Genomic DNA, 22058 nt, shown 5'->3' on the forward strand with positions numbered 1-22058 from the left:
TTTTTTTCATGAGATTATTTCACGTCACAGGATATTAAAGGCAGAAACCACTTCACTTGGACCGAGAGGATGTCTCCTCATGGATTCTCCTTGTTGTTACAGACTCACAGTATGATTCTGGAAGCATCATTAACAGCTTTGTGTGTTCATTTGTTTGTGCATAATAAACTGCCAGAAAAGACAGCTGTTGTTGGACTTGTCTCCCTGGTGCTGCTGAGGTTGTGCTGGGTGCTTTGTGCCCTTGCAGAGGCCCCACTGCTCTTGGTGGTCCTGGGCAGGCAGCTCCAGCTGGCTGAGCAGCAGAGTCCCTGTGCTCAGGCCCAGGGGTGGGTGACATGTCACTGCTGCCCCTGAGCTCTCCAGGGTGGGGCTGGCTGTGCCTTCTCACCAAGCCAGGCCTCCCGCTGGAGGCAGTTATGGCCACAGCTGGTGGGGAATCTGTTTCTTGAAATATTTATCTTTTGAATAACTGAAGTTCATGGCTAGTTGTGGTGCTGCTTGTGGAAGCTGCAGTCCTTCACTCTGCATGTGATAAAAGCGTGGGAAATACGTGGCATTTGGTATTTTTCATTGTGCCTGATGCAGGTCAGTGACCAGGAAATACACAGGGAAGGAGACAACAGCCACCTTTAAAGACACCTGGAGAAACTGCTGCCCCTGGCACCTGGGTACTCACCAGCCCCTTTCCTGCAGTACCTCCAAGCCTTCTGGGGACTAATTAATTACCTTTCTCAGGGTTTCCTCATCTTTGTGTTTGGACACGTGCCCGTATAATAGCTGCTGCATCTTCATAATCAGTTCTTACCCTCAGGTCACAATAAACTGTCCATGTAATGAAGTTTATTGTCAGATGCTCACAGATGTGTGAATTATTGCACTACTTGAATAAAGCAACGTGTTCAATGCTGGCATTAGCTATACTGTAGAAAAAGCAACCTCACAAATGAAAGGAAATGAGGTTTTGGTTCAGTCTACAATAGCTCAATAGGACAAGAAATGTACATTTACTAAAACAAAGGAGATTTGGATATTAGGAAAAATACTTTAATGATGAAAATCCTGAAGCAGTGTAAGGAGATTGCCTGAGGAAAGCCTGGAATCTCCTTCAATAGAGAAGTTTAGAAAAATTTTGGACAAACACTGTCAGAAAAGAATGGATGTAATAAGAAAAATAAGAAATCAGTAGTTTCTAACTTGATGCTTTTCTATTGTTGTTATTTGACTTAAGGAAGAAAAGAAAAAAAAGAAAAGTCTGCAGATCAATTGATCCTTGTGACAGGATGTCAGTTTGCAGCTTGCTTCCCTTTCCACCTTTAAAAATATGCCCCAGCTGGCTCTGGTAATGTATTTAAGCCCTGTGGTTGTTGTGTTGTGGTAACAGTATGTGATATTCTTAAGCTTTTTTGATCTGCAGGACTAAAACTAGATGACACCAATCTTAATCATAGTAGTCTAAACCTTTAATGAATATTTTCAAGTACTTTGTATGTTGCCATATGTATTGTATTGCCTGTTGCCAAATACTGTTACTGCACAGCTCCCAACTGCCTTGTGATCAGAGTTGGACTAAGATGTTCTTGCTGAACAGTTAAATAAGGAGAAAGAGTGTACCACAATCAATGGAACTAGGACTTTCTACAGCTCACTTTAAATAATGTCTTATAATTAGAAGGCTTAAATCTTTTTTCTTTGTTGTTTTGTATTACCTGAAGTTGTCAGTGTGGGAGGGTAGCTCTCCCAAGGATGGCTCTTCTGTTGTTAAAATATTTCTCTCACTGGTAACTCGCTTACTTCTGTGAGTTTATGTGATTCTAAAAACTCCTTCTTCCCAAATATGAACAATTTGCATGTTGTTGGACGTAGAGGTTCGTGAGCAGAGGTTGTGGCGCAGGTTCTTTGGTTCAAAGAGATTTTACACATTTTTTCATTGTCTGTGTATGCATGTGCTTCTCTGTGATCTGCATATCAAACTTCAGATGTACCAGCATCATCTTCATATTCACAGCTGCCACCTGTTCTCTACCTGGCAGCTCTCCTTAGTGCTGTAGAATCAAATAGTGTGGCTGAGGAGAAAAGCACTTCTGAGTGTGTGGAGTGCAGCATTTGTAAACAGACTGCAGCTGCTCTTGTGTCTAGAAGACATCATTCATAGGGAATGATATGTTTTGCAAGACTCTTTCTGTTATTTGTGTACCCTCGAAAAGAGATTCAATAGATAAACAATTTACTTTTGTAAGAATCTGGTTCTGGATTCATAATTTATTCTGCAGTGATGCTGGTGGCTTTAATTTCTGCTGTACGGTTCCTAATAGTTCAATATCTTTTTTTTTTTCTTTTTTGAGGAACATTTCTTAACACTAACATATAACTTCTCCCTTTCCCCCCACCTTGCCAGACACCTTTCTGTGGCTCCAAATCCTTCAGAAGAAAAAGTCCCGACAGTCCCATGCTGAGCAAAGCTGAATTTGTGGAGAAGGTTCGGCAGAGCAACCAGGCGTGCCATGAGGGTGACTTCCACACGGCCATCGTGCTGTACAACGAGGCCCTGGGCGTGGACCCCCAGAACTGCATCCTCTACAGCAACCGCTCCGCAGCCTACATGAAAATCCACCAGTATGACAAGGCCTTGGATGATGCCATCAAAGCACGCCTCCTGAATCCCAAATGGCCCAAGGTAAGGAAGGGTCTTTGCCTTCTGGGCGAGTGAGGAAGTCCTGTGTGTCATGTGTGTGACACCCAGTGTAAGCGAGTGCATGTATTTCTGTGCTAAAGTCTGGTTTTTCTAAAAGCTCCAGATAATAATATATTTTCTGTTTAAAAGTCGTTTCACTTGAATTACCTGTTGGGTATTAAACAGTTTTCTGTGTAAGCATACTGTTCCCCAATGGGAGTATGCTACTATTTTACTGTTTTAACACAGCATGGTTCCTGGGTTGTGAAGACCAGACATCTGTTTTAATGTTTAATGTAGTCAGCATTCATCAGCATCCAGGAACATGTGGTTCCAAAACTTGGAGAGGTAGCACAGAGATTCTTATTAGTACATTAGAACGATAAGGCCTTTCAAAATTCAAAGAGTGTTTGTGTGTAATGTATTTTGGACAAACATTTGAAGAAATATGTATCTTGGCATTCTCAGTAAGACTTGACTATGTAAGGAAACATTTGTGAAGAGTAAATGATGTTGGTTGCCTCTTCCTCCTGGGCTTGCTTCCCACCAGCTGCCATTGATTGCTCCAGTAGCTGCCTTGCTTTGGCTAGTCCAGGGCCAGTCCTTTGCATGCTAATTGATTTTAACAGCATCTGCTCCAGATTCCATTTCTTTTGTCAATCCCTCATGTGTCCTTATGAGCCACTTTAGCTAAAGGTGCAGTTTAAGAGCAGACTCATCACCCAGGCTCCTCTCCTCAGAAATTAGAGCAGGTGCATGGTGCTCTGCATCAGCTGGGCTCCAAAGTATTGAAGTTAAGTTTTCTTCTATTCCAAAGCAGATCACTTTTAGTCTTGTATTTTGAGTTGCAGCTGTTTATTAGCCTCTGGAAAAGCTTTTTCATACGCTTCCTTAAGACTTGAATTAGTCCACATTAGAAGAAACTCCTGCTTTGTCAGCGAGATGATTTATAAACTTCTAATTGGTGTTGTTGTTGAGTAGTGGGGTTTTTTTGTGGGTTTTTCTTTGGTCATTAACTGATTGTATTACTGCACGTCATAAAAGAATTTGTATGAAGGATTCTGTTTAACAGTAGAAAATGTTGTTACTGTCATTGACATTAGCTGTCCAGGTTGGTTGGCTGCAGGTGGTTAAGGAGTGTAAAAGCCAGGGTCCCTGTGCTCAGTTTTGTATCCTGGTTCTGAGAAGTCTGGTAGTGATTTAATACAGAGCTCACTTAGATGAAAAGTTCTAAAAAGATTTCATAAAATAATACTTTCAAAATGCCAGTCACAGAAGTACGACAGCTTTTGAAATGACCAGTTGAAAAGACTTTTGGATCAAAATAGAAGATAAGATGGAAAAGATTTATGACCTCACAAAGGGCTGTGTTAAATGAAGGCATTACTTACAGTCAGTTGAATACAGACACAATAGACTTAAGTATTGATGCATTTCAAAGGTGAAATGTAAAAAAAACCCCAAAACATTCTTAATAACAAAAAAATGAGATTTTTTTTTTCAGGTAGACCGTATCAGTGAGTTAAAAAACATGAAGTAATTCTGTTTCAGTTCTAGTTCTGCTATTAAATGCCCACTGGACCTTAAGCAAACTTTATTTCTTTGTTTATTCTTGTTTTACAAAAAGTCAGGAGTCACTTCTACAAAACATTTTGAGCCTCATTGGTGGAAAAAGTACTGGAAGACTTAAATGAAGTTGCTGTGATGACATAGCATCTGTTCTTGTTTTATTCTATCAGTGTGTAATAGATATCTTTCTCTGTGATACACGATGTTTATATACATCAGAAGTTACTATCAGTTGGCAGTGGAAGAGTCAACAAAGCTTTTGCAGGCATCCTGTCCTGAATAAAGCTCAGCCACAGTTGCTAGTTGTATCTTCCCTTTTATCTTCTCATAGTGGTATCTTTAGTTTGTCAGTGCATCACACTCTTCCTTCTTTTCTCTTAAACCCTCATAATCCTATTTGGAACCTTGTCCCTGTTTTTTTTAACTTTTAAAGGTTTGATGTTGTTTTTTTCAGATCAAATCTCCGTATTTTGCTTCAGAGGCCATTTCTTTGCAATCTTTTGTTGTCATGTTTCTTTTAAGACTTTGTATGGAGAAACAGATTCTTGATCTCACTTGGGCTGAAGCTGCAATAGTAAATGTAAACGTGAAATTAATTTCCCTTCAAGGCCTTTCATTAGCTGGATTGAAGGTCAAAAAGGTGTTGAGCAGAAATGATTTGCAGAGAGATTGGAGTTTGCTGCCTGCCAGTTGTGATAGAAGTCTCATAAAATTGGCTTGGCTGGGAGTGTGGCTTGGCTTTTGGAAAGGAGCAATGATGCTACTGCAGTAACTGAAATAATGAAAATCCCCAGCTGAACGAATTATTTTTTTATCCTCTGCATGTTCATTCCACACCCCTCTACATAGTACTTGCCTTTCACTTTGGATTGTTGTTTCCACAAGTCATCTGCAATGACTCTAGATTTTAGAAGAGAATGAAAAATTTTACCAGAGTCTTTCTGTTACTGATTTGGCAGCTCCACAGTGAGGGTTGACTTAAGACATTGAGACCATTCACTGCCCCTCTGTCTTCATTCTGTGTCCTGAATTTCTGTTAGTTTGGTGAGGACTGGTTGCTTCTAGTTTAGGCTAGATATTAAAAAAAAACCTCTTCACAGAAAGAGTGGTTCAGCATTGGAATGCTGAATTGGTTGAGTCACTGTCTCTGTCTTTTTAAAAAAAGACTTGACAAGGCACTCTGTGCCATGGTTTGGCTGGTAAGATGATGTTAGGTCACAGGTTGGACTTGATGATCTCCAAGGTCTTTTCTAACCTAGTTTATTCTGTGATTCTCTTTTCCGCATTTTCAACATTTACAATTTCTTAAAGGTGTAATTGTAGTTTTATTACATGTTTAGTCCTAATTTTAGCCAGAACAAGGAAAGGTGTACTTTGGGAAACAAATTAACTAGTCTGATACATTTTGAACGTATTTCAAGAATATCTGATACTAGAAAATAGACAGTGGTGTTTAGATGCTTAGAGGAGGTGCAGAAGGTGGAGTGTCAGTTTGTAGGATGTCCCTACACAGTGCAGGGATGTTCATTTCCTTGTGTGTGTTTGTGTAACTTGTCCTCCTTGAGAGAAAAGGAGAGCTCTTTGTGAAGTTGAAAACTTGTATATTTCAATGTCAGGCTTTATTTACCAATTAATTAAAAAAATAATTGGTTTTTATTAGTAGAACAGAACTGGGAAGATTGAAACTTCTGCATACAAAGTCTAAGCAAGTTTATTAATTAGCCAGAAGAGGGAGCTCAGTAGGGACAACTGGTATTTGATTTGAAAGGCCTGGGTTTTAAATACAGAATCTGACTTCTTTTCTCTTAGGAAGTTGAAAAATTAATTTGAATGCAGGCTTTTTGAGTTTTGAACTACTAAATGCAGGTTTCTGTATTTCTTTTTGGGTGCAAACTACATTTCTTGGGTAGTTCGTTAATTTTTACTTTTTTACTCCTACTCCGCTTGATGCTTGTTAATGTCAGTTCGGTACAATCTGTGGCTGAAAGTCATGCTTTTAACATCCTCACCCCTAAAATCTTTCTTTAAAGCATTAATTAATGTTGGGAAATGAGCAGGTATGTTTATACAAATGCATATGCTTATCTATGCAGCTCCGGATGTGAACAATGAGAAAGTGATCACAGAGGGAAACATTAGATCTCTTACAGACCACAATAACTTATTGTGTGTGGCTGAAACATGTTTATGACAACAGCACATAAAGCTGTTCAGAGGCTTTGTCTGAGAGGGCTGGCTCGTGAGTTCTGCTATTTGAAAAATATTTTGTGTACATAGCACTGAGAAATGCAAGGATAACAGAATATTTTAGGAATTAAATGCATTTTGGAAATATCCAAGAGGTAAATCACATCAGGCTCATTTTGTTCTTTGATTTCTCACTGAACAGTTTTCTTTGTTTTGCTGTTGATCATGCTCTAGAAAATTTTTATTCTATTTCTCTTCACAGCTGTGCAGCCTTAGGCATGGTACATGAAAATGGAGGGATATGTATTATGTGACTCTGATACCTGAACGGTCTCTCCTTAGTTCTTGCTGATTTTGAGATATTTTTTAATCCTCGCATTATAGGAAAAATGCTGTAGCTTAAATGATTTAAATTTGGACCTAATTCTGTGCTAAAATGTAGATTTCACTACCCGTTGAGTGCTGGCTCAGTGCTGTGACAGCTAACAAAAGGTACAAACAGTCTACTGCTGCTGAACAATTAACTGGGTTTTGGCATTGATTTATTCTCTTCATCTCTCAACAGAAAAGTTGTTCATTAACAGGAGATGAAATGACTTTGTCAAACTTGAATACATTTGGCTAATAGGAACATTCACAGCCTAAGACAAATGGAAGCAAGAATCCCAGAGATGGATGTTTTCAGCACTCTGAGGGGTACCTTGATTTTATTTGATTTCTTTGTCCTGTGTAAGGATGCTGACTGTACCATTTAGTGCCACTGTGCTGTTTGAAGCCTTGAGGAGCAGCATTCCCTGAAAAAAAGCACAGTGGGTTGCTGAATGAGAGGGAGCCAAGCTGGCAAACACGTTTGAAGATTGGGGTTCAGTAATGATCTCCGATTATTGCAACTGTTCAAAGCACTAGGCAGGGAAAAATGTTGTTTCTTAAAACAGGACCACCTTATTGCATCAACCTTTTTTAGAGCTGAAACACCTTGTAGAGAAAAGTTAAATAGTCTGGAGAATGTAGTTGATACAAAAGGAATGCGTGTGCATGTGTAATTCAGAAGTAACTAGGAAGAATTACAGCACTTTTCATCAGGCACGAGTTTCTCTTATGGCCTTTGTCTCTCCTAATTTAAAAATATTGTCTCAATTTAAAGATGTGGCTTAGTATCTCTAGTGGAGAAAAAAAAGGAGGAACAGAAAGAAAGGGGAATTGTGAACCATGAAGCCTTTGGGTGTTTGCAGTGCAGGAGAGGTTTAGGTGTTGTCATCTCACTGTAGGGGAATTTGGCAGAGTAGCTTGCACTGGTATTTTGTTAAGTGACTCCAGCTGTGAGTCGTATGACCAGGACTTTCACAAGAAAAAGGGACACTTGCATGTCCACTTGCACTTCTCCTGAGTGCTTGGCCACCTTTATAAACAAACCTTCCCATGCTCTAGCAATCCCTAAGGACCTCAGAGTTTCTCAATGAATGGAAAGCAGAGTGCCCATCCTCAGTCCCATGTAAAACTTTTGAGCAAAGAATGTGACTTGACCACATAACTTTTTTCATGAATAGACCTCTTGTTTTTAATTTGATGAGCAAGGAACTTTCCAGTCCTGTCCTTCAGCTTACAGTCTGTCTTTAATTTGCAGGAAGTTGCATTCCAGTTTTTCAGACATACAACCATTTAGCAGACTATGCTAGGGCTTGTGTTACATTATTGTGAGATTTGTGCATTTCTTTTTGTCTTTTTGTGTTGCAAAATCACAGCATAGCTGAAGTTGGCTGGAAGCCCTGGAGATGAATGCAGGGTCAGCTGGAGCAGGTTGTCCATGACATTGTCTGGTTGGGTTTTGAATATCTCCAAAGGTGGAGACTCCACAGCCTCTCTGGGAAACATGTTCCTGTGTTTGACCACCTCACCAAAGAATTTTCTGCTCCTTCCCCACCTTTTTTATTTTTTTTTTCCAATTAGATACTTAAATAACAAGCATCATGTAGTATTTTGACAACTTTATGGAGTTAATGATTTTTTCCAACAGTCAGGTTCACTGGAGAAGTGAATTCTCTACACCAAAAGTGATGGTTATGGCATTGCTGGGGAAAAAAATGCTGGGCAGCCAAGTTGTATAGGTTCTTCTTTCTCAAAATTACAGAGCAGTAGCAGTGCAACATGAGAGCTGGGGACAGGGACACAGTGGACTGATGACACTATAGTTATGTCATGCTAAATATATATATATATATATATATATATGTATATATATTTTCCACATTTAATGGTTGTCTGTCTTAGACAAGTACACCAGAAAAATTGCTCCTTTCTAAGAAATTGGCTTATTTCCTTAGAATTGGAAAAGCTTACAGAGATACTTGAGTCTCAGCATGCAACAAATCTACACAAATTTTCCAAGCACTTACTGTAGGGTTTCATTATTCCTTCCTTTGTTTTCTGAAACCCTTTTGTATATGGAATAAAGCAACTTAGTTTTCTTTTATGGAATTGACTGCAGTTATTCTACTTAGTCTAAATGGTGTAATGTAAATTTCTCTCCTGGAACGTGCTAGTTTTTTACTCCATAGTTCTCTTGTCACTGTAACTGGTTATATTACTGTGCAGGAATGGTATAGTGGTTTTTATTCCTCATACATCTGAATATCCAAAGCAAAAATGCAGAAGTAATTCTGAAATGCAGAAGTGAGGATTGATCTGCAAGGGTGATATTTAAGGAAAAAGTATCTTGTTACCTGCTCATTGAGATTCAAGCGCATCACCATTGGATAGCATTTTAAGACATTTGGACTGCTTTTATTTATTCATACAGTACTGGGTTTTGTACCCCACAGTTTCAGACTAAAACCTTAGTATGTGTTTTTACCTCTTTTCTCACCTACCCAGCCCTTGAGGAGGTAGTTGCCAGATGTTTTTACTGCTCAATTTTTAGTTTTTCAGTGGTTTGTTCCTTCAATTTTGTTATTCTTAAGAATGAGATATATATTCCTTGTTTTTGCTCAGCATACAAAGACTGAGTTTTCTAATCTTGGCGATTAATTCCTTTGCAAATACTACCACAGTGGTGACAACTTCTTTCTGAAGTTGTGGAATTGTGGAGGATTGGAGTGACGTGAGGAGAAATGAGTGAAGCACATGAGAGGGCGCTCTGTGCTCAGGCGTTCAGCAGAGCCTGGGATCTCATTCCAGCTCTGTGCAGATATTCACGTTTTTTAGATACTTTGAAGTGGAATTTCGTTAATTTCTTTCCACAGTTGGTGCTGTTCTTGCTGCCCGTTGTGTTTGTCTGGCATGGCAGTGCTGGCAGAGCAGGCTCCTGAGGCTGCAGTGTCACTGGTGCTTGGCAGCAGAGAGCAGCTGTTCTGAGCTGGGCTTGCTGAAATGGTTTAGTTTGCTAACATTATCTATACAGATTAGGGTTTCTTTGCATTTTAATTGTTTGCTCTAATTTTGATATCCTAGTGTCTGTAAGCGCTCCATCACCATCTATTTTTCCTTTTGTTACAATTACATTCTTTGCTGCTTTGATTAATCAAATCACCAACAAGCGTCTCAGATGTTTTTGGTTTTGTTCTGCAGCACATAGTCCTGTTTTTCTTAAGGTTTGCCATCCTGGGTTCATCCCAGCTTTCTGAATTTATGCTGTAGTTCTGGTTGGCCAAGGACTAGAATAGAGCAGCACAAGGGAGACTGCCTAAGATGTGGATTATAAGGAGTGCTTCGAGCCCTCCTCTCCTTTGAGAGTTGCCAATAGGTGGCTGAGTGACAATAAAGAACAGGAGGGGATTTGAGTGAATTCAAGGATGCTGTACCTGAAATAGAAAAGAATGCTTTTATAAAGCTGCATTTCTTGTTTGAGTGTACAGGCTGATACATCATGGCATTTCTGGGCATCACTGGATCCTCATCAGAGACCTGTAATCTCAACCAGTCTCTGAGGAAATTAAATTAAATGGAGAGTTTGTGAAAGCAAGAAGACAGGAGAAAATACTAAAAATGGAGAAAGCAGGAAATTGCCCTGACTAGTAAGGCAGTAGGAAGCACTCAAGGATACCATTTACACAGTGTGCTGCACTGTGCCAAGGGCAAGAAAACCCAACCAATTAGCAGGGGCCTTGCTGAGAGCTCCCTGACAGCTGAAAATACATCCAGGGCTTAACATTCCATCTTCCTGGCTTTATAGTGCCAACAGGGGTTTGTTCAGGTCATTCCATCTCACTCCCTGTAGCAAAGTCAGATGTGAAGTGTCTGTGATCATGTACAAGTAGGAAATGCAGCACAGGGATAATTGCTGCATTAAGCACAGGCTTTTTCTGAGACAAGAGCACGATGACAGTTCAGACTAATGCAAACAGGGAAGAGGTTTGTGGCAATTATTTTTATTTCTATAAATCTGTTGTTCTCTGAGTCGCTGCTCCATTTTTGTCTGAGGGCACTGAGGTCTGGACTGCTGGACAAAGCAGATGACATTTCCCTTTTGCCACAAGCATCTTTGTACATGATTTCTCTTTTGCTCCCAAGAGGAAATTAAAAAGCCTCTTGTGTAGCATGGAACGAGAGAAAGAAATGACTGATATTTCAGCTATTATCCACTAACAGAGAATTTACCCCCGAAGTTTAAAAGAAAGGTTGAACAATATTGCAATTTCTATCACATAGTGAGTAGACACTCTAGTTTCAATTTTATTTTCTGGATGTATGTTAGTTTTGAACTCTTCTTCCCATCAGTCAGGAAGTTTCTCTCCTGGAAGTTAAATAACTAAATTTCTCTACAAGTTCTTAGAAGTCAATGATAGACACAAATTTTTCATGCTCTTCAGTGCAGTTACTTTTGTAATTTCTGATGACTTTACCAGAAGTTGGCAGTGGTATGCAAATTCCCGTATTGCTTTTTTCATTCTAAAACAGTTGAGGAACCAGCTCATAGAAAAAAATACATCATATGAATATTGATGTATAAAAAGAATATATAATAAAGGCATTTTCTTAGTGTCCAGTATTTGAGAGTATTCTCCCCAGGCAGTGTATCTATCTGATGGCTTTTGTTAGTCTTGTCAGGGTCAAAATTCTGTTCCATGTGCTTGATGGGTCTGTAACTGAAAACTATTCCTTTAGTTTTTCTTGTGGTAGAACTAATACAGTGCTCAGTTCCCTTGGTGGAAAACTTATTTTTTATTTAGACAAGTGTTAAATTCATGGTTTTATGATTCATTTTTAATGAACTTCTTCAAAGATGTATACCAAGCCCTAGATATTCTGGATGTTAACAAAGGGAGAATGTACTTGGATGAAACATTTGTTAATAGAAGCTTGTCTCATATGGGAAGTGGAAAGAAACTTTCTTGAAACACTGCATTAAGTGAGTACTTCAAACATAATTTTCCAACTTTTTTCAGAGTGAAAAAGGAGGTTTAATTTTTGCCATGGGTTATATAATCCGTATTTTACTCCTTGTGGCTGTCTGCTTGTAGGCTTTTGTCCCTCACAAATGGAACACAAAAAGCAGTGCAGGACGTAGCAGAAAGAGGATTATACAAAATAAATAATGTAATAACTTAATGACAATGTAATAATTACTAATTTACGTAATTAAAGGTGATTTTGTAAACTCACATCCTCACAAGCACTAGGAACCATGGGTCACAGAATCCTAGAATCAAACAAAACCTTCTTCTGTCTCTGAGAGTTCTGTTCCCTTCCGCTGGTGGAAGGTGTTGGCTCTTCCATGAGAGTTGCTGTGCTGAGACTGAAGGAGTTTAAACTCTGGTGAGTATGAGATATTTAAGAAAACAGAAACTGTGAGGACTGCTTTCCTGGCAAACACATCATAGGTTCAGGGCCTTTCTGTCCTGGAGGTTACATTTGAGCTGTTATATTTTCATTATCACTGATGGGCTTCTCAGGAACTGAATTTCTGAGCCAATTTGTCCTGTGAAGCCATAACATCTGGTGGAATTCAGTTTCATAATTTTCCTAAATGTGTGAAAAAGCTGGTAAAAGGTGGTTTTATTTCTGTTACCATGGTAACATTCAGTTCTGTGTTTGCTGGACAGCTCCCCCGTGAGTTGGGCAGAGCGTGGTTGGGTCCTGCCTCACTCTGTTGGACTTTTGTAATAACTCAGGGTAGGAGTTCTGGACATATTTTCTTATTTTTATTTTCTTTTTATTTTTCCTTGCACTGTAATCATTCTTAATTGGTCCAAAATACAACATAATGGTTCTCCTTTGCTTTTCCTTTACCAGATGAGTAGGAAGTGGGAAACAATCTAATATCAGATTTTGTTGTAAGTGTAGCCTTTAGCCCCCCTCAGTTATCACACAGGAATATCTGTAAGCTTCTTGATTACCTTTGGTTTCCATTGCTTAGACATCTTGTTTTGGCCCTGACAGCTCTCCTGCAGTGAGCCACAGTGTTACTGGAGGTTTGTAATCACTAATAGTGATTAATTTTAATGACAGTTGCCCTGAATCCTCTCCCATGCCTTTAGAGATACGTGTCAAGCTTCAAGGCCTCTTATTCATTTAAATCTTCCCTGGGAACACAGAGTAGTAGTCTCACTCCAGAGAATTCAGATGTGAGATGTGTTCATGTTTATTTTATGGTGATACATCTCATTCAGTTGCCATTGTTACCAGGCTGTGCAAGGAAATTACTTTTTATCATGAGTAGGGTGGATAGGAAATGCATGCAACTGTATTTCAGGGAGTAAATTTTTCATGGTTATAGCCCGTGGGTACTAAATAAAAAATGTCAGCTTCTTGGATTTGGTTGCACTCTAAAAGTGTGCTGAGGAATAATGGCTTCTGTGACTGTTTGGGAAAGGACAGATACAGCACTGAGCCCTCCTAGGCTCAAAGCAGAAAATATGTGCACTTAACTCAGATGGAAATGTTTGGTATTGCAAGGTACAGTTACAGAGGCTTTGGAAAGCTGTAACAGAATCGGGAATGCAGCAGAAAAGGAATGTGGATAAGAGGAGTGTGTATCGTAAACGTAGCTTTTAAAAGAGCCTAAATTAGTGTTCCAACGAATGAAAGTGAAATCAGTTGCCTGTATGATTTTGTGCCCTCCCACATTTGTTCTGCTTGATCTCACACTTGGGCTGCACTGATCCTGGAGTCTGCAGAGGGAGCAGCAGTGAGCATCGAGCTCTTAGTTAATGATCCAAACCAGCAACTCACTCCTGGCTCAGACACATCCATTGTCTCTTGTGCTCTCACACAATTTCTCCTCCCAAATACTAATGCTTTTGTTCTCTTTTCTTCTGTGTCCCCACGCAAAATTGTGTTTATACTAAACAAAACAACAAAAAAAAATCACAGAAATGTAATTTTTTGTAATTTAGAGTACGCAGTACTGTTAAGTACAGTGATAAATCATATCTGGAACTATAAATATTTTTATGCATTTGTAAATACTGTGCACATTGTGTTGGGTTTGGTTGGTGCTTAACAAAAACAGGAAAATTTAAAATTTGTATGAAAATAACCATCTGTATTTCACTAATTAAAAACTTACTGCAGTTTCTGTGAATTTATGTTTCACAAAATCACACTGTAGAACAGAAAGAAGCGATCTGAGTGTAGGAGATCTACAACTGTGCATTGTGTTAATCTAAGTTGAAGAGACTTTTGCTGGGAAGGTGAATGCAGTGAGCTCGTTGGTCTTTCAAATGCTGAGGCCTCTGAAGAGCTTTTGTGGTACATTTAACTAAATTTTTTACTTTCCATCGTGGTAAAGAAGGTAGTGTTTACATTTTACTTTAGGTACCTCTTCGAATCTCTACAGTGCTACAACTCCCCAAAATTCTTGCAGTACAACAAAAAGAAAACTTGTTACCTGGTTATTTCCCTTACTTTGGGGTTGCCCAAGTCCCTTGGCCTCTGAAGTGAACAGTGGCATTGTTCAAATATTCACACTTTCAATATTCTGTAGTCTTCAGGTTCAGCCTGGGGTTGTATTTGAGGAACTGACTCTGAAGGTGAGGTACTCACAGTTGTGTGGGAACTTCATCTACTGTTTTTTAGTGAGATGGCAATAATGAAGGTGGAGAAACACTCCTTGTGACCTGGAGGTACAAAAATGTTATTGCTGGAAATACACAGGAAACAGGCACAATAACATTTTTTTTGCTCTTGAAATATTTCCCAACTTCTAAATAGCTAAAATAACCTTGAACAATATCTGGCAGGTTTTTATTTTACCTGAAAACAAATGGAGGATATGAATATTTGTCTAGTAATACAGAGAAGGCTAAATTTGCAGTCAAAAATTTAAGCAGGTGTCTGAAACGACTGGTTTTTATAACCTAAAGGACCCCCAGACACTTGCACCAACAAAAGTTGTTTTGTTTTTTATTCCCTGCTCACAAAAATTAACCATCTGCTCATTAGAAGTGTTACAAATGGAAGAGCTGAAATGGGGCTGGTATGGCTTGCAGCTTTTTGGCAGCTGCTGAGAGACGTAGTAGGGTTTAGTAATACTTTTCCTAGAATCACAGAATGGTTTGGGTTGGAAGGGAACTTAAAGCCTGCTTGTTCCACCCCCTGCCATGGGCAGGGACACCTTCCACTAGCCCAGGCTGCTCCATGCCCTGTCCAACCTGACCTTGGACACTTGTAGGGATCCAGGGGCAGCCACAGTTTCTCTGGGCATCCTGTGCCACGGGCTCCCTACCCTCAGAGCCAAGAATCCTAAGTGGCATGGAGGTGGTGGTATCAGAAATAATAGAATGTGTGAGCAAACTGACATCCCAGCAGTGTCTGTGCCACACAGGCAGCGAGGTCAGGAGGCCTCTGCCACATGGCACAGGCACGTTGAATAGTGGACACCCCTGGAAGAATATTGTGAAGTTTCTGTTGTTTGTACCAATGCAAGACTCAATCCTTTAGGGAGCTTCAAGTCCATATTCTGTGCTTATTGTAACACAGAGTTCACATGAAATGGCTTGGGTGGGATAGGGTCTTTAAAGATCATCAAGTCTAAATGTCTTTAGAGCAAATGTGTATCTCTAGGAGTATAGTTTTTGGAACAAGCTGTGGAACAACGAGATACGGAGGAGATTTTATAACTGAAAAAAATTAATTTTGGTGCCTGACTGGGATATGTGCTGAGACCTGTTCCTTCATGCAGTTTGCTGGCTGTGATGTTTGAGGAGCACATGGACAATGTGTTCAGGTGCCTAATATTTCATGGCTAAACCCTTGTGGGAGGCATCTTAGAGCTACAGAAAGTAACAGCTGTCAAGATAATGCCAATAAAGTTTGAGCAGCGGTAGGTTTACCTGCAGTCTGCTTTCCAAATAGGTTTCAGTTATCTTTGTAGTCAAATCTGTTTTCAAGATGTTCTGAAAAGTAAAAATCAAGTAAACACATTTTCAACTCTAGTTTTTTGATACTGCTATAACTGGGTGAACTGGGGAACTGGCTGATGCATTTCAAAGAATTAATTGGGATAATTTCTGAGTTAGTTTGATTGCACATGATTATAAGCTTAGCTGTGAAATAAGAAGATTCCTCTTTTTACATAACTAAATAGTAGTTGATGCTGAAAACCTCATGCTTAGAACACTGACACTTTTCTGAAAGATAAGTGTGCTAAATAAAACTGACCTTGATTTTGAAATGAGCAAGGGTAATTGCTAATAGAGGAGATGATGAATTAAGATTATCCTTTATTGAGCTGGTAGTAGCACCACCCACAGCTGTCACAGTGGTAGCCAAGCTGCAGGGAAGGAGAGCACCTCTTGAGGCAGGTGGGGAAGGTGGGTGGACACAGCTATTAGAGGATAGCCTTGATAGGCCCCTCTATTTTATTGTAGCCATTCCAAGAGGGTAATTAATCATGTTGGGCTATGTCTCAATATAGGGTTGATGCACTGCATTCTAATTAAACTCATTAGTGCTCCATCTCTGTGATCACAGTGTAACTTTTCTTTAAAGCTTCTCTAAAGATTCAGTGAGGAATAACTTGCCATGAAAACAGACCCAGAACTAAGATTCAGGAACATAAATTTCCTTGCACTGCTGTTACAAGTGAGGAAGAACCAGAAATATTCCGGACTCCCTGAGTCAAAACAAACCACCCTGTTACATTCAGAGTAGGAGTGCCAGATTGACTCTTCCTTCTTTCAGTGTTTTTTAAATCTGGTGTTTCTAAGGCCTTTTACTTTATCTGCAGTTGGGAGTCTCTTTGAATCACGTATTTCCCAACCAAAAATAAAAAGGGAAATATATTTTCCCTGGAGTATCATATGTGGCAATTAATTAATCTGAGATTTTTCCAGGGGAAGAGGTATTATAAACAAAACATGTGCATTTCAGTGTGAGAAATGCTACATAGTATGTAACATGTTTTAATCTTTATTAATATAAAGCAAACTACTTAGTTCAAACACTGGTCATCATTATTACTAAAATAATCACCATTTTAAAATAATAATACTGGATGAAAAGGAACTCAAGGGTGTTAACTGGCTGGCCTTTTCAAGAGTGCTCTGAAATGAGTGGCAATAGCCACAATTCCTGGGTGCAGTTACCTGGTCCCAAACACAGCAGCTGGGCTTGGGAACCTTCAGTCAGGGGGCAGGCAATAGGAAAAAAATTGCTTTTTCATTTGGTAGCACAGTAATTTGAAATCATGCAAGTGCCCTCATTTTTCTGTTCTGGAACATTAGACTGATATCTGGAAATGCTCTGGTGGCAAGTGAAGGAGATGTCAGTGGAATCACTGTATCTGGATATGCAAGTACTGTCTTGGGAGAAATGGATTTATGGGCTGCTGCTGCCTCGAGCCAATGTGCCTGGTAATTTGTGATAGACCTGGCTTCTGGCTTTGTCCTGTTTCTGTGGATAACCTCTGAGTGACCCTTCCCTGATGAGTGAGTTGGCTCTTCTGCACCAGACCGCTTTGCATGAGAAGAAAACTGAAATTTGTCATTTTGAAATATCAGTCTGTTGCAATTTTTCTCCACCCTTTGACAATTAAGCCCTATTTAGGAGGAATCAGGTCTGGAAGCCTTGTTTTCCACCTCTGTTAGTGAAATTATTGCAGGGAAATCTTGCAGCCTTATCTCTTATTGTGACTTCATTACCAAGTTGCAGTATCTGTATGTCTATTTCCTTCTGGCTGATTAATTTGGGATTGATAACAGGAGTTGGAGCAGAGAGCCAGTTTTGGTAAATTCCAGGCTCTAATCATGCAGCAGTTCTTGGCTCTAGAGCTCTCCACCAATGAGTGTGTAAGTCATGGACCTTTGCTCTTGGCATTTGTCTGCCTTTCTTTAAAAGGTTTTGAAAGATTTTGAACATGAACATTTTTCAGGTAATAGAATTATTTTTCTTCTGATTTGCCCTGTAGTGTAGAACCTATTTTCTTAAGTGTGCCAGAGAGCTTCCTTGCTGCTAAGGCAGTGTTAAGTAATGAATATGACACAAGGTGAGCCATTAATCCCATCTCCAGAGAACAATCAATCTGTGCAGTGCCACCTACTATTACCCATAACAAAGAAAAACAAATGTAGGTTTCTTTGGGAAATACAGATTTCCCGGTTTTTAGGTTGTTAAAGAGTTAAAAATGCACTGTGAATAAAAGGAAAAATGGTTGTTCTGCTGAGAAGTAACTGAGTAGTTACAGCCTTGTGCAAAGAGAAGATCTTTACAGGCAGGGTTAGAATAGAGGCAATTTAGGAATGATTTGAAAACTGTTGTTGAGTAATGGGTGTGAGTGGGAGAGAGTGCAGCACAGCAGATGAAACACCGTACAAGATTTTGCAAGGGGAAAACTTTTGGGGCTGGAAGTTAGCCCTGTTCCCCACAGGGATGCTGGGGCTCTGTTTTGGTGGTCTGTACAGTAGAGACTGCTCTTTGGCAGGCTGAGGAGTGCATGATGTCATGGGATGCAGAACACATGCACGGAGAGCCAGGAACTGCTGTTCGCGCCGCAGCGCTGCCAGATGTGCGCGCTGGAACGCGCTCTGAGAAATGGAAAAACCATCTTGGTGAAGATGCTGAGAAATGTCCTGTGCTGAGCCTGGCCTCAGCCACGGTATGTGCAGAGTACAAATACGCTCCGTGGGGTTTCTCAGTCCTGGAGGCCAGGTTCTGCTCCTGGGAGCAGCCTGTGTAGAATGCCTTTCCCAGTGTTTTTCTGAGATGAGCTCGGGGAATTTCCTGTTTTGTCCAGAAAACATATGGAGGGCTTCTTCACAGGAATTACTTGCAGCAGAGGAGAATCAAAGGGATCTATTGACTCCAGTTTTCACTTGTACTTCCTATTAAGAATGGTTCCACATTCCAACAGGGGCTCTGATGCACAGCTCTCTCTGCAGATTAACTGGCCTCCAGGAATTATTTGAATCTCTTACCCAACAGTGCTTCATGTGCAATAAAGCCAAAGGTGGGTTTAAGCTTTTCTGTATTTCAGGGTGAAAATATGTTTGTTTTGTTTTTTTTTTTTTTCCTAGATTTCTTTCCCCTGGATTTTGAGGTCAACTAAAAATATTTTTATTCAGTACAGAATATGTTATCTGGTCATTGGTGTACAGAGAGTTAAATACAGCTTTGCTTCTCCCTCCTTTTGCACAGGCTCTAATTAAAGGGAGGAGGGGAGATGCTGGAAGGCAGCAACAGGAGAACGCCTACAGAAAGTCAGGAATTCTTTATCCAAATGGAACAACATTTCAAGCTTGAGATTTTTTTTTCTGTTTTAAATACTTTTTTTTATGTTTACTGGTGATTTTTCCTGCTGAAAGGATCATTGCTAACTAATAGTATTACAGTCTTGCTGGTCTGTGTACAAGACTACAAAGAAAGTCTCCTGTAGTAGTCACACAGGTAAATTGCTACTCTGGAATCTTTGGAACTGTGCAGTTCTGAGGGCTCTATTTAAGGGTATTCTGATGGTTGCCTCAGAGGAATGTGACATCTATGAGTTGCCAGGAGGTTCATATTGTACACTTGTTGAGTAGAAATCGTTCTGCTGGGCTCAGAGACTGCACCACAGCAGGGATCTGGTTCCTCCTGTCTGGGATGCCCAGGATTTCTGCTGTGCTGGTGGGGATTAGTGCTGGCAGTGAGACCCTGTCCTCAGAACGTGATGGTGATGCTCCAGCTGGAAAAGTCAGGAGGCAAATTGTGTTCTGTGCTGTTTTAGTAAGGAAGGGCACAGCCCTGTAAGTGTCCCTGTGCTTGGATAGGTGTGATAACTACTCCCAGACTTCAAGGCATAAACTTCTAAAAAGTGGCATCAGAAAGGAGTTTTCTTCCTCATAAACAAGATGCACCATTTGCTGTCTTCATGTTGTAGAAGATGGATCTATAAGAGGTATGTTCCCAGATTTTGTCTCTTAGAATGATCAGGACACCCAGCAGAACAAATTACTGATTTAATAGGCCAGGCTGTTAAATTTGGGGACCAATTGTCTATCTGATATGGGATCCTGTAGGATCTTAGTTGAGGCTAGCAACAAGAACTCTTTATTTTATTTTTTTTTAATGAACTGATTTTTGTTGAACCTGGAATTACTTGGAATAAACTGTTGTAAAACTGTTTCAGTTTTAGGACATAAAGTCATGGTTATTAGGCCTAAGCCTTTATACAGCTTAATTAGAAGGAGAAGAATAACAGCAGACTTCTCTGAAGTGTAAATATGAGCTTATTGGCAGCCTTTTACCTAAACTCTGATGTTTATAGAATGGTGGTTGGGCAGCAGTGTGAAAACCTGACAATCACTGCATTTCTGACAGCCTGCTACGATGTCATGTTGAACAGTGAAAGTCTGTGCCCAGGCAGAGAGAATATATCAAACTAATTTGTCTCTCTTTTGTCTGTCATTGCTTGTACATGCAGCATATAAAGAAGGCATCATGTGTAGCAGTGTAATTCAAGATCTCTTGAGTCTTTTCCATTTCTCCTAGATCTTAATATTCCGTTTCTCCTAGATCTTAATAAATTTAAAGGTTTTAGTTAATTCTTCCCCTTTGTTATTTTTGCTTATATCATTCCCATACCTATTTTTTTCATATTTCTTACACACATTCAGAACCTGCTGTCAAAGTTTCTGTGTATCAGGTTAAAGACACATACCACAATCTTGTTTCCAGCTATAATTACCTAATTACATTTCAGTCCTAATTGTGTTTTCTGTTCTGCATGGTGGGGCCTGGGCTTTGGGGTCTGTGAGTGACACCAGAGTCCTTGTTCCAAAGGGTCCAGATACATCAGCAGAGAGATTCTGGGGAAGCAGATAATGTTATTTTTTCCTGTTTGCCAGGTGCCTGTGTAAAAAGCCTCTGTTTCTAAGGTATCTGCTGATAATCTTACTTTTTAAAATGGAAAAATCTGTGCTGGAGAAAAAGAAAGGTGAAATGAGTACAGGTGACTTTTCAAGACTGGGTTTGTGCTTTTGGGTCTGCTGTGGTGTCACCTTCTGTAATAAAACTTCAGGAAGAAAAGATGCTAATTGCAAAAATAGATTATGGAGTAATCTAGTATCTAGTAATTAACTTCCATTTTCATAACCTTCAAAAAGTGTTTTAAATCAATCTTTTATCATCAGTAAACACTTTTATGTAGGTGCAGATTGAATTTTTTTTTTTTTTATTCTTGCAAATAGCTCACACCTCACCTTTCCTGTCAGGCATGAATGAAAACTGTGCTGCATGGTTGGCTCCTTCTGTTTCTCCATAGAGAAAAATTTTAGCAGCACTTATGCTCGTTCAGTGCTGGATGTTTGAGCATATGAAGGTAAGTGAAGCAGATGCGTTCTGTATTTTTAGGTTGGAGCCAACAGCTGTCCTAGTTATTTTTAAATGCTCTCACAACTTTATGCAGAAAAATGTCACTGAACTCAGGTTCTGACTAAGTCTTGTGTGATGTAGTGGTGTGCTGGCTTTACTGTTGTAGGAGAAAGCTAACTGGGGTTGCCTTGGTCACTGACAGGGTCTTGAGTTCCTATTTTGGTGAGCTCTCCTAATTTTACAGTTTGAAGTAGTGAAGCTAACTAAAACTACATCAGAAGCCCTTCATTGTAATGCTGAATTGGAGATATTTCTTCTCAGCAAACTGCGCTAGAGGATTGTCCCCCCCAGCTGGAGCTCTTCTCTTCTAAGAATCTTAGATGTGACTCCTCAGAGAGGCCAGATTATCTCTGCTCCAATGATTTCAGTGATGCTGTAGGGTTTTACAGCACCTTGAGGTTGTTTCCTGCTTTTGAAATGGTTATCTCTGACGTGGCAGTGACAAGGTGTTCTTCAGATTAACTTCAGCCCTACAGAAGGAATTGCTCTTTGAACATCTATCTTTCTGAAGATTTATCTGATTCTGGTTTTGAGGGTTCATTGGCTGTCTGTAGACACTTTGTCATGGTAGAGGAGTTCAGTGTATTTCTTTCCTCTGTTCTCTTCCTGCTGCAGCAATGGGAAGGGCAGCTGTGAGATATAGCATGCTGTGCTTTGGGAAGATAAGGTGCTGCATATGGATAAATTGTGCCACATCTCTTATTCATACAGTCCTGACTGAAAATGTGAATAGACACAAACAAAATTCCTGGTACCCATTTTACAAGAAAGTTCAGCAGGTGAACTGTCTCTCATTCTAAATCAGTAAGAGTCGAGTCCTTAGAGAGTTTTAAATGCTGTTTCTGAC

General features: G+C 39.8%; 1 protein-coding gene across 2 annotated transcripts in view; it reads left to right on the forward strand.

Moving 5' to 3' along the window:
- Positions 1 to 22058, forward strand: part of TTC28 (tetratricopeptide repeat domain 28) — a 108423-nt gene that overhangs the window by 3331 nt on the left and 83034 nt on the right. The window contains exon 2 of one of the 2 annotated variants that reach the window (XM_066331508.1): positions 2396 to 2674. In XM_066331508.1, the coding sequence (XP_066187605.1) occupies positions 2396 to 2674 (279 nt within the window). Of the gene's footprint in view, positions 1 to 2327; positions 2675 to 22058 lie in introns of those variants that run through there. The other variant, XM_066331505.1, reaches the window with a different exon arrangement.

Source organism: Sylvia atricapilla, chromosome 17 (assembly GCF_009819655.1).
Source record: "Sylvia atricapilla isolate bSylAtr1 chromosome 17, bSylAtr1.pri, whole genome shotgun sequence".
NCBI lineage: Eukaryota > Metazoa > Chordata > Aves > Passeriformes > Sylviidae > Sylvia > Sylvia atricapilla.